Source organism: Epinephelus lanceolatus, chromosome 22 (assembly GCF_041903045.1).
Source record: "Epinephelus lanceolatus isolate andai-2023 chromosome 22, ASM4190304v1, whole genome shotgun sequence".
Lineage (NCBI taxonomy): Eukaryota > Metazoa > Chordata > Actinopteri > Perciformes > Serranidae > Epinephelus > Epinephelus lanceolatus.
The window spans coordinates 25,364,898-25,378,612 of record NC_135755.1 but is presented as its reverse complement, the minus strand read 5'-3'; the positions used below and the strand labels follow the sequence as shown (position 1 = coordinate 25,378,612).

The 13,715-nt window shown below is 40.3% G+C and overlaps 1 protein-coding gene across 1 annotated transcript in view; it reads left to right on the top strand.

Annotated features, from left to right (window-relative positions):
* col25a1 (collagen type XXV alpha 1 chain) overlaps positions 1 to 8,855 on the top strand; it is a 196,768-nt gene extending 187,913 nt beyond the window's left edge. Inside the window, exons 33-37 of the mRNA XM_078164124.1 lie at positions 222 to 248; positions 1,888 to 1,941; positions 4,942 to 5,028; positions 7,597 to 7,635; positions 8,683 to 8,855. Coding sequence (XP_078020250.1) covers positions 222 to 248; positions 1,888 to 1,941; positions 4,942 to 5,028; positions 7,597 to 7,635; positions 8,683 to 8,709 — 234 coding nt within the window. The 3' untranslated portion in view covers positions 8,710 to 8,855. The remainder of the gene's footprint in view (positions 1 to 221; positions 249 to 1,887; positions 1,942 to 4,941; positions 5,029 to 7,596; positions 7,636 to 8,682) is intronic.
* Positions 8,856 to 13,715: the final 4,860 nt, after the last annotated feature.

Genomic DNA, 13,715 nt, shown 5'->3' with positions numbered 1-13,715 from the left:
CTGCCATCTTTCCTGAATAGCTGTTGTTGCTAGAAAGGGCAGTGATTTCAGCTATAAGCAGATGGATGATTACAGCTATATTAAATAGGCCCATTTGTTTACTGCTTACATTCCCCCCATTTATTGAACAAGGTATGATTTATGTATGGATGCATGTAAATGTCAGCATTTGTGAAAGTCAACTTCGTAATGATGATGCAACTTGTGTTCTTCATTTGCAGGGAGCTGCTGGAACACCAGGCTTGGATGTAAGTCTCTTAAACTTTGTTTTCTCAGTTTTCTCCGAAGGCAGAGAGGCTAAAAGTCAGTGTGACAGGGAATGCGTCTTCCAGCACAGAAGTGCTTGGCAAAAAAGCTTTTAAATATAGATTAAAAAAACATAAATAGGCTTTTCTAAGTATCAAAAACCAAGCTTAACAAGATTTAACCACTATTATCACATACACCGATCAGCCAAAACATTAAAACCACTGACAGGTGAAGTGAATAACTTTGATTATTTTGTTCCAATGCATTGTTCTGCTGGGAAACCTTTGGGCCTGCCATTCATGTGGATACCACCTGACATGTTCCGCCCACTATAAACACCGTTGCAGACCAAGTACCCCCCCTCATGGCAACAGTACTCCCCAATGGCAGGACAATGCACCATGCCACACTGCAAACATCACTCTGGAATGTAGCAAGGAATGTGACAACGACCTCAAAGTGTCAACCTGGCCTCCAGATTCCCCAGATCCCACTCTGGATGAGCATCTGTGGCACGTGCCATTAACCAACCTCACAACCCACCAGACTAAATGGATCTGCCGCCAACGCACTGGTGCCAGACACCACAGGACACTCCCAGAGACCCTGTGTCCATGCCTCGACAGGTCAGAGCCAAGTCCGATCCAAGGAGGTTCCACCTTGGATTAGGGATACATCTGGGGTACCGGCACATCACAAGAATCCTTGAGCAGATTGGGACCTGGGAAATTTAAAAGCCAGTTCAACACCTTTAGCTTTTTGTCACATTCCACAGGCCATTTCTAAACAGTTTTTGCAGTGTGGCATGGGGCTGCCATTGGGGAGTACTGTTGCTATGAGGGGGGGTACTTGGTCTGCAACGGTGTTTGAGTGGGTGGAACATGTCAGGTGGTATCCACCTGAATGCCAGAACCAAAGGTTTCCCAGCAGAACAATGCATTGGAACAAAACAATCAAAGTTATTCACTTCACCTGTCAGTGGTTTTAATGTTTTGGCTGATCGGTGCATATTCCCGAGCCTGTAGGTACCATTACGTAAATGAGCCTGTAAGTCATCAAATACATACCAAAAATTAAAGATAATCTTGCAATAATTTATAAATTTATGTTTATATATTCCATAGCTTAAGTACGCACATTTCCACGATCCAGCTAGATAAAAAGTCATAAATCATAAATAACAATATCCCAGCATTTATCATATTACTTGTGTACTTCATATTCATCATACACTGCGCATATAGCACAGATAATAGTTTACTTTGTTTATATTATGTGGCGCTTCACACCTGGTGCTAATTAGCTAATGAGTAATGGTTAAGTAGTTTGTCCCTAGTCAAGCTTTTGACTAAGACCTTATAACAAAATACATTAAGTTTGTTTTTTGATAATAAAACAAAGCAATTGTTTTGTGCAATTAATTCTGGAGAACTGCTGGTTTCCCCTTTTGTAACTATTTCTAGATCTAAAAACCAGCTACATATTATACATAATATTCTTGTTGATCATCCCTTCACTTTCTCCCACACCTATCAATTTGATCCTGATGTGTTTCCTTCAGCTGTGTCAGGACAAGAACATCCTCTCTGTCTTTGCATAGTAAAGCCAGAGTCATTAAGTGGAGTTGTACTTTTACAGGGGTTGCCAGGCTTAAGGGGAGAGAAAGGCGACGTTGGGGAAAGAGGAGAGAAGGTAGATGTAGATAAGGAATAAATGGCTTGTTAACCCCCTAACATATAATAGAGGACTGGTGTCAATGGACAGTGACAGGAAATATAGAGGTACTTTATCTAGCTGCTTTTATAAGTTTCTCCGAATCTATAGATGGTTGATCAAAGGTAGTGTATACGGGTGGTTGAAAGGAATAGTTTATGCTTCCTAATGATTTTCTTGTATTGTTACAGATATATAACATTTTGATTTTCTCGAGAGATGAACTCATCAACCAGAATTCCAACAAAATAATTTGATAACAACTCTACACGATGTAAAATATCTTTCGCATAGAATATCATCCCCAGTCCCCTCAAACTTTTGTTCTCCACTTTTCAATGATTTGCCATCTCATTTCTCAAAATCACAAGTCAAATTTCATTCTGAGGCATCAAAAAAAATTGTGATTTCAACATGCCAGACCACACAAGTCCATTGACAGCAGGCTCTTAGTTGTTTTATTTCTGTTGTTTCCATGCATGAACATACTTAAAACATGTCACTTCCATGAGTTTCCTGAGCCTGTTGATAACCTCTCCCTTGCTTGTGTATACGGTAGTTTATATCTGTCAGTGCTTAATTCTGTATGTTTCCACACTTACTAACACTTATAATGTGTTTTTTTTAGATGTTTGATGTCTTTCAGAAACTGTATCCCATTCCTTTGTACATAAAGATAAACACAATTTGCATTTGGCGTTTTCACATGCATCCAAAATCACATACTACCGCTACATACCCAATATTGGGTTACATAAGCAGCAGTATGTGTCTTTTCGGACACACTGAGCTTCAATCACCTTCCAAGACCCTCCTTGCCAGATGGAGATGCGTAACCATGGTAACCCATGCCAAACAAGCTACCAAGGAAACTAAAAAGAAGGAACAGTCATGACAACATTGACAGTGTTCAAGGACCCAGACTTTGGTGTCAGTTCTACTGGAGTCAACGGGGCATGCACTGCATATCACACTTTAACCCATCATATCTTTGGCTCTGTCCAGCAGAGGCTGAGGTGTAGCTGCTAGACAGAGTCATGATCTGTTTGGAGACCAATAACAAGGAAAACGAACACACATGTTTAGGGACAAAAATGTTATAAGCATCACATAATGTGTGTTTTTTGATCAGGTGGAAGGATTTTTCAGTCGAAGCTGAAACAACAAAGATACAATGGGTTAAAGTGTGATTTGCCGGGCCCGCCGCATTGACTCCAATAGAGTCTGGCTCCTCGAATGATGTCACTGACGTATAACCTTTCCTTCTTTAAATATTCCTTGTCAGCTACCAAGGTAACTATAAAAGTTTAGACTTTTATAGTTACCTTGGGTGCGTTCGTCAATCCAATCCGACGCTGTGCGCCAAAACGAGAGCCCTTCTATTCCTACACGAGTTAACGAAGTTCATCACACATTCACATCACTTGGCGCTCTGATGCTCCATTTGCCCAGATGGAGTGCCCAGATTACGCTCTGCTGCTCCGAAAGTGTGTAGTTCTGAATGACTGAATGGTAGATCCCAACAGGTCTCTGAATTTATGAAAGGTCCAGTTTGTGCCAGAGTGTGCTCCGGCACTCAGAGTGAGTTTTTCCCAAACACATCCCTCGTCAGCTACTTCATTAAAGAGTAACTAAACCCTAAAACCATTTTTTTCAGCTGATAATCATTGTTTCTGGTTGTATAGTAGTGTTACTGACTGATCCTGCTCAAAATCTTGACAGTTTAGTGCAAACTGTTGAAAATCTACATTTTATTTTAAAAATGTGGTATGGATTGCCCTCTACAGCTTGAAACCTGGTTACTACATTTGAATTTACATTACATTACATTGGAGGCGAATGATTCTTTTTCGAGGCGAATGACGTCACTAACCATCCACGCTAAGCCTGCCCTCCTCCCTTTACTCCTCCCCTTACTATAAAACCATTCTGTCCGCGGAGAGAGCCGAGCCTCAGGGGTGTATGTGCGCCCGGGCTGCGAGGAAGGGAGGGGTGGATGGATGCGGTGGGCTGCTGCACGGCTCCCACAGAGGGAGAAATAGAACCGGCCGCCTTGCCTTCTGCCCGTGTGGCACAGTTAGGGGCGGTTTTCCAAGCCACCATCGGCACATGAATATAAGCTCCACTGTCGGCAGGGTGAAAAAAAGTCTAAGTGTGGAGATGGGGAGAAAGGTGTACAGGGCCGAGCTGCAGCTGCCTTCCCTTCTGCCCGTGTGACACAGTTAGGGGCGGTTTTCCAAGCCACCAACAGCACAATGAAAATAAGTCGAAGTGTGGAGTGGAGGAGAGGGACCTCTCTCCCCGCAGCGAGGGACAATCTTCACTCCGCCCCCTTCCTAAGCTGCTCGCCTGTCTCTCTTTGTTTGAAATCGTCTATAGTACAGTTTGTTGAAAATTCACACCATTAACAGTACCGAAATTTGCACATCTCAACTCACGAGGGCTGTACATGTATCTGTGATATTACCTCTGTGAAGCTTAGTACAAAGAAATGTCCTCCTGATGTAATTTCAAGCTCCAGTAACCAGATCATGCATTGGGAACCGTATTTATTTTGTATTTTGTTGTTCTCTAATGCATGTACTGGATGTCATGAGAAGACTAACTCCAACCCAAATATGAAGGGATACAGTTTGATCTTTTTGCACTGTGTAGTAGCTTGAATTGTGTCCTTCTGGAGGTTTTTTCCCTGCTACTCTTTCTCATCCTTTGTGCCCTTGACACCCCTTTTGGCGATCAGCTCTGATTTTTACTCCTTCCTAGCTTTCCCCTTTTTTCGTCCTCTTCCTGTCCTAAGGAATGTTTTTAGAATACCCAAATCTGTCTGGTATCCCCTCCCATCTAACAATGACCATGTGTCTTTCTCCTTTGTGGGCCATGGCCTCCCTTTTAATCACTCCCCTGCTATCTCTTAATATCAGTGCTGTCCCAAATGTTCAAAAAAATGATGCTAACTTGACCAAAACGTTGTATCCACAGGGGGAGAAGGGAAAGAAGGGCAAAAAAGGGCCTAAGGGCGAGAAAGGAGAACAGGGTGCCCCTGGATTAGATGCACCCTGCCCATTGGTATGTCCTAACTGTGAGCTGGGAATCGCCTCCCAGCTGTGTAGAGCAGCTGCCCCAAACACAGATGAGCGCCCTGTGGCTAAACAGATACCCAGCTTCCACCGCATCATAGCAACCTGAAACATAGAGTCCATCACTCTTCTGTAACTCTGCAATTCAGACACAAAAACATGCTGTTAAAAGCCCCAAAAACATACGATTTGGCTGGACCGTGGTATCAGCAAGCTCACAGGGCAGCTCCTCCCACATCAACCCCCCCTTGCGTCCGTCGTAGTGGACGGATGCAGGGGTTAAGGGTCGTCCACCTCTCTCCCAGTAACACTCCTAGGTCATCTTTGCAAACAGGGTTTCCGGGGATTTAAGGGTGAAAAGGGGGAACCAGGGCAGCCAGGTCTGGACGGGCTGGATGCCCCATGCCAATTGGTACAGTATTTCTCTTTTTCCTCCACCTCGTGACCATGCATGCCGCTCACCTGCAGTCATCACTGACAACAAAAACCACGCATGACTTGAGAGCTTGACAGGCATGAACACACCTCATTTTATTCACAACTACATTGTCCATTTATGACTTGTTAAAATGCACCAACATATACTTCACTAACTTGCTAAACGCAAGCAGCCTCTTTTAGATGATACACATTATTACGTGAACTATACAAAATAAACATGAGTATTGATATAACTGATAATTAAATCTATCCCTCTAACTGACTCCTTCCATTCCCTTGATTAAAACTGGAGACAAGTTCTGCTGAAATCCTGTTATCTTCCTGCTGACTTCTCCATGGACCCAGTTACCTTTTAACCTGATGCTAACACAGACTCCTCTACTGATGCCCATACTGCCGGCACATGGACCCCTCTGTTAGTCTGTTAACTCCCCCTTTCCCCTTTCTTGTATTTGTACCAATTGGGCCAGACCATGATGACAAGGGAAACACAATAGACTAAACAGGTTATTGCTCCAGACCTATTCAAGATGAGAAAATGAATTTTGTTTTCATGCATTTTTTGGTGTTTTCTGCTTTTGGAAAAACAAAAACATTGCTGTGTTATGCATTGAATTTTTGAGTAGAGATGTTAGGGGTTAATGTGTAAGAGAAGTCATAGCATGCAGTGTGTAGACAATGAAATAGTAGGTAAGAAAACATTCATATGTCAAATATGCCATCTCATTGAACTACATCTACATTCATTTATTTGAACTAGCTGCAATAACGTGAAGATAAACTCCCTGATTTTGTTCTAGTGTCCCCAAATCGAGCTCAGTTTTGTTTTGAAACTCTACTGCGGGGCAACTATTATAAAATCACAGAGCAGTATCATCGACATATTGATGTGCATGAGCTGTATTTTGCTGTGTATTATGTGCATGAATGAAGAATACAGTCTTGCAGTTGTCATTACATGTAATATTTCACATGATTGTATCATAACACGGGACACTGGGGAAACTTTCAATTTTGAAAGAAATGTAGATCAGTGGTCTCTGAAATACTTTTAATATGCTCATATGTTAGAGAGAGACATACAAACCAGCAGACTCACAGTTTTCTAGCTCCAGGGGGGTACAGTAGTTACTGTAAGTTAAGTTTCTGTTACGTAAAGATCTTTTTGAGGAAGTTAATTACACACCAAGTGCACTAGATCAGAGAAAGTCCAGTTCCTCCCTTAACCCTTTTAAATCTGGATCAACATCTTTCTTGTGCTATGTTCAGATGATATCATAAACATTTAAACTGTCGAAACCTGCAAAAAAATTGGTTTGACTTGTATAGAAAACATGGGTAAAAGGCAATGAGCATAGTTAGAAAACTATCCAAAAAAAAAAAAAACCCTAAGGAAATGTATATTTATAAATATATATTATTATTATATTTAAAATTGTGTAACAGAAAATAGATATGATTCTATTTATTTGATTTTTAGCAACCCTTTTTCAGGTAAATTTGTATTTTTTTTATTACTTTTTTTTTCATACATTTCTCAATGCCTTCTTTCCATGTTTTCGAAAAAAAAAAATATAGCTAATTTGCTCAGGTTTCAAAGGGTTAAACTAGACACTGTAATGTCCAATTCTGTATTTCAGCTCAGACATAATGACACACAGTTTAATCCTGTGAGACGGCAGTAAACTGCACACAGGTCGCTCATGTGAACCACAACGTTTGTAATCACCACGTTAAAACAATAGAAATAGTATAATTAACGTTGATACGCTCAGCCCTCTGATTTGATCATATGCTTGTGGTTTGATGCACGCTTTGATTTTACCCAATTTGGCTGTTTGTCCTCACCAAAATGTGGTTTGGAGACATAGCTCTGATGTCTCAGTTGGGCAGGATGGGACAGTTTGTCTCTGCCATGTGATTCGGTCTCATTAATCGGATGCATTTTTGTCATGAATATCTAAAAGGATGACATTTGTTATGTGTTCTCGCGGGGTAAAAGCCACTCATTTAACACACTTGAAATCTTTGTGTAAATGGTGCCTGTTAACAGCAGACCTGCCATTCCTGTTTGTCCTCATGGTTCTTTTCTTCCCTGCTACTCCTCTCTAAACAGGGCCCAGATGGATTACCAATGCCTGGATGCTGGCAGAAGGTAAGACAACAAATTTGAGCTACAGTAACACTACAGTAACGTGACCATCTGTGTCCTTAATTTACATCTGTGTTTATAGAATAGGTTTGGAAAGGTCAATCAAAATCAGAGTATTTTTGTTCACTCAGTGTCAGTAATTTTTTTCCATGTGGGTTTCAGCTTTTCTATGTTTGCATGGGTTTTCTGTGAAACACGTCATAACAATGTATGACTGTAGTGTGAAAAATGTCACTGTTGTCAAACCTGCACAGTCATGAAACAGTGTGAAACATGTCCATCTTCATGTCGTTCTCTCTCCTGTGCTTTTCTTGCAGTGATCACTCTAACCTGAAACGCATGGAGTTTGTAAATAATGCTTCTTTTATGGTATTTATAGTTTTTTTAATGGAAAAAAAATGTCTAAAAGAAAAGAAGTCTATGTGTACGCTGATACAAAAAAAAGAGATAACCGTCCCGAGTGTCACGCTCTAAGCTGCTTCTACTCACATCACCGTGTGGAAAACAAACAACAAACAAAAAAAAAACGTGTGTGTCCGCTCTCTCACATCCACATCGTGGTGGAGTTCTGATCCTTGGCTGGCGGCAGAACTTGTCTCTGTAGTCTTTGCATGGCTCAGACTGGAGCGTCGCAGCCCAGCCAGATTCCCAGGGGGTGAAAGGAGGCCTGGAAGGAGGAGGAGGAGGAGGAGGAGGATGAGGAGGAGGAAGTGGAGGAGGATCTGGACTGGCTCTCTAACACCAAATGCTAGGTGTTTTGTGTTGTTTGGTCTCAACAAGCTCACCGCCCATTCATGCAGCACCATTTTCTAAAAGACTAAAAAAAAAAAAAAAAGAAGAAGAGGAAAAAAAACTGTGCCAAGCAGAACATTGCACCCCGTACCCTGCAAAAGCATGAGTAGTAAACTATATTTATATGTATTGTACATACCTGTCACTGTTTGTGGTTGCGTCATGGCTTCTGCAGAAAACAACACTAACATAAAAAAAACCAACAACAACCCCAGAGCTCTGAATTAGTAATTTCTGCTTTCCTTTAATCTTCCCAAGGGTGTCACGCCATGGCTGGTAGCCTGAAAATCCCCTGAAAGCTAAGTTGTTGGTTATTGTTGCTTTATTGTGGTGATGCCTGCAGAGGGTATGACATCAGCAGGTTTTCACTGTTGCACTCACGTGGCTCAGCATCGTCGTCATCACCATCATCCGTGTGGTGGCTCCCACACCCACACGTCTCCGGACAAGAGGGGAGAACTTAGCAGGCTCACTGCACAGTTGGGAAAACAAATCACGTGGATTTGAGATTGGACAGGCCTGCTGGGGACGCCCGCCCCCCTCTCTGAGCACGGGAATGGATCCCTGCAGGAGAGTCGCTGAGAGTCTCATCGATCTCCATGGAGATCAGCTGGAGCATGCGCCTCTCCTCACAGGCAACTCTGCGAGATCTACTGAGAGCGTTAACAGAATGCAATCATGTTTTCTTCTTTTGACTTTTTGTTTTTTGCTCTCATTCTTTAACATTGTATTTTGTGTATTATAGCCTTCGGTGCCTCAAGCTTTTATTCATTCCTTTATCAGAAATGTACAACTTTATATCATATTTTGGATTATTGGAATGGTGTTTATTTCAGGAGGGTAAGCTTTGTTTGGAGTACTGGAAAGACACACATTGCGCACTGTTTTTCATATGAACTTTACAAGATGTTGAAATAGCATGTAGGTTACAGCTTCACCTTAGCGCACGGTAAGATTGCATCCATCTCGACTGCCTCTGATCTTACCCGTGGTTTTGAAGAAGCTCATTGTTTGTGCAAAAAAACACACACCCAGCAGTGTAACAAATCTGCTACTTGTTCATTCTGGACTTGTTGTATGGGATGTTAGTTGTACAGTGTTGTCAGTTCACTGCATGTACACAATTTATTACTTATGAATTTCTTAAATGTTGACGACAAGCATTGAATTGAGGGTGTGTATCGGAAGTGTAAAGCTTTGTTTCAGGGGTTGGGGTTCATAATCGGTTTTACCTGAACACACAGCAGCTGGTATTTCAGATGTTTCCGATTCAGGGCAGATTATGTTTCGCATTACACCTCATGTGTTGTCTTAAACATATAAAAATGTATATTACAGTGCAAGAAAAGCTAAATTTGACAGACACAGCTAATTGGTCGACGTCCAATGATTCACCACAGTCTAACTGGTGGCCAGTTATGTCACATTCCATATCAGATGGAGCAATAGGTTTATTTTTCACCAGTCATCCTTTCATATTTCTTATATTCAATTTGCCTTCTGACATAGTGGGTGCTATGCAAGGTGATGCTCTGTACTTGTTTTCCTCAGCGTTAGAAATATGCATGAATGATTTACTGTAAGGGCAGATGTGAAACACCAACATTTTGTTGTGACGTAGCAGCAACCACAGGTGGATTTGAGGAGATTTATTTCCATATGGTTTGATTGTACAGTTCATCTCATGGTTATTAAGAATGGGTGCACATCTGTATAGATTATAATGGTGCTATCTGATAGCAGGTCAACAGCAGCTCCGTTGATGCGCTCTACCAGTGGCAAGAACTACACAACAGGTTTCTTTATTGTCGTTGGGGTTTTATGTATGAAACAAGTTTTTCTGTGCATATATTTGTGTATTTGTCTCAGTATTTTAAGTGGTACATTATTTATTTTTCTATAATTTCTTAAATGAAGGCATTTTTGGTTTTAAACAGCATTCCTTTCAGTCGGCTTTTGATGTCAGTTTCCGCTCTTTCTTGGTATCATGAGGAATTTTCGGGGCATCACATAACAGTTATGCAAATGGAACAGTGTGAAGGAAGGCGGTCATTTACGAAAAACCAGACCAGTGTGTATTCACTGTGCATTTATTTTAGATCATAGGCCTTACAATGGTTCGTCTGCTTTTATTTAATTTTGTGTGTCGAAAAGCTAACTATGACAACAGAGTACTGATGGCCTGAGTGTCGACAGGCCTGGCCAATGCAGTGGCGTAAAGTTAAACATCACAGCTTTTTCTCACGCTTCCTCTTTTCTCTCTCTCTCTCTTTCTCTCTCTCTTTGCATTGAATGTAGTTTGATATATGTATAGTGGATTATTAATGTACTGTTAAAATGTGTGCTCATTTGACAAGAAGTGCAATTTATACTTTGGTTAATGTGTGTAGCATCAAATGCAGCTGAAATGTCACATCGTTGTGATCTCTGTAGCTCCATTTGCTCAGTCATGCTACCCTGTGTACCACTACCTGGAAGGAAAATGTTTATTTACCCGAAGACAAAGAAACAAATGTCAACATCAGTTTTGGAACACATTTCCTCAAATACTGTCCCTTCACTCATGTTTCAAAATGTTATTTCCATTATGTAATATTTACTAAATTTTTGCAATGTGTTTTTTTTTTTTAAATTTTGTGATTTGATTTCCAGCCTTTGTTACAGTATTTGTTCTCACAAGTTGCTGTATCTTTAGCATGTGCAGCTAATTTTTTTAATTGATTTTTGTTTTTTATTTGATTGATTGTTTTTGTTTGATTGTTGTGTTTACTTGTTAAATATTCAATTTTAGTTTATTCTGCTATCAGCAGAAGTGCCAAAATATGACATTTATTTCCATATCAGTATTAGCTGAGCTGGTGAGAGGCTCCAAAATGACTCAGTGATAGGCCACATCTGTGTGTTTGTCATAGTTACAGAAATACTCTGAGTCAGGTCTTCCTCTGAAGACACAGTCAGCCTAACACACACCCACTTACTCATCGAGACCTCCCAGATTAAAAGTGGTGGTGTGGGATAATTGACAAAGTAACATCCATCTGCATAATGCTAAAAGACACTGGTCTCTTATCAGAAACTCTTACAGATCTAAACCAATACACTGCAGCCTTACTGAAACAAGTGTATTACCACATACTCTCCATAATAAAACGCAGTCTTGGTGTAGAAGCAAACTCCACATTGTGGCTTTGAGTTAAAACTGCATTTTTTGGGGTTGTGGTATATGTTCAGTTTCTGTTCTGTGTTTGTATTACTCTTTTTTTTACCCACTTGATTGACATTTCTTTGAAGACCCTTGTGTTCACACACGACTATATTTCAAGATGACATTTCATATGACTGTACTGTTGGAGCCAAATAAACACAGTCTTTCAAATACATCAAACAACAGACTTGCCTTTATTGATAGTCCTTTAATATCACATGCAGTGTCTTAGATCACTAAATATTATGTGTAATATTATGAGCCAGGAAAGATATATTCATGCACACTTAAAGCTTGCATTTTAACCCAACTTATATTGCAAATACACAACATATGCAAATTAAAGAACTGTAAAATGGCTACCTTTATATATGCTATTATGCTGTATAATGCCTTGAGGGATTTATTTATTTATTTTTTTAAATTTGGCTGTCCACTTGGATGTAAAGCAAGATTTATGGTTGTGCATAGACCCTACGTGCGTAGCCTACGCACGTCGCCTACGTCGTCGTGAGCATTTTTACTTGTGCGGTGGTGTGTTCGTGCCACTCTGCAGTTACACCTCCAAAACACTAGTTGGTGGTGGAGGTTTCTGTGAAGTGCTGATAAGTGTAGTTGATTCAAAACACACATTAAACATGGCTTAATAGAAACAGTTTCAAACACAAGAACACATATTGGCTTAGCACAAGCTGATGGCATTTTACATTGTATAGATTTGCCTAGCGGCCAGCGATCTTTCCCTCTTCTCATATAAAACCAGGGACAACAGCAACATTTAACAGAGGTAACAGCACTAATATGGCTCCATTACAACTCACAAAGTTCACTGACAAAACAACTGTCCTGTATTAAACACGTTTTCCAAACAAATATGACATGCTAACGTTATTAGCGCCAGCCTATGGCATTTTACATTGTATAAATTAGCCTAGCGACGAGCGGAGATTTCCTCTGCTCACATGAAGCCAGGATAAATCCCGAAGTATAAATCCCTGAAAGATAAATCACACACAAGACTTAAAATGCCATTTTGTGGAGGCTTTACTGTCTTTACAATTTATTGTTTCTTATCTGTGAAACAAAAGTACATACAAGCTTTTCTTCCCTTAAGGGAAATGGTGCCAGTATATAGAAACAGACAGGAGGTCTGTGTCACCGCGACGCGTAGTTACAGTTTTGGGGAGGTGCATGTCAGGCTACGGTGTAGGTTAGCTATGGCATTGATTCAACGCAGAAGTATAAATTAACTTTAAGGATGAACTGATTAGATGTTGGTGGCCATAGGTCAAAGGTCAAGGTCACTGTTACCTTGTCTGTCTCATTTTCGTGAACACGACATCTCAGGATGCCTTGAGGGAACTTCCTTAAATTTGGTACGAACTTCCACTTGGAATCAACAATGATTAGACTTTAGTGGTCGAAAGTCACTGTGACCTTGCGTCCATCTTATTCTTGTTAACGTGATACCTCAACACCTAGAAGGAATTTCTTCAAATTTGGCACAAACGTCCAGTTGGATTTCAGAATGAGCTGATTCGAATTTTATGGTCAAAGCCACTTTGACCTCATGAAACATGTTTTTGGCTCAAACGCAATAATTCATATGCAAATTATGACAAAATTTCACACAGATATCTGATAGGATAGACTCGTGGAAAAGATGATGATTTATATCCAAAAAGCCAACTGCACCGTGATATCATCATGCTCTGCAAAAACTTTACTGGCCATTATTCTACATCATAACTCAGGATCAGGAGGAGAGACGTTTGGTCAGGAACTTAAGATATAAATGACAAAAACAGATGTGTGTAAAGCATTTATGTTTTCAGCTTGCAACTTGACTGGTTCACAGAGGCATCCAACAGTGAGTATTTAATGTAGAGGTGGAGCTCATTTGAATTATTATTTATACAGTTGTTTTTCACAACAATGCGTAATTTTTAATCAGCTAATTATATTTTTAGGTATAAAATATATATTTTTGTGTTGTTTTTTTTTTTTGTAAATATAGTAAGGTAAAAAATACAATATGTCCCTCCAGTAGTGGAGTAGAAGTATGACTTTTCAGAAATGGAAATAC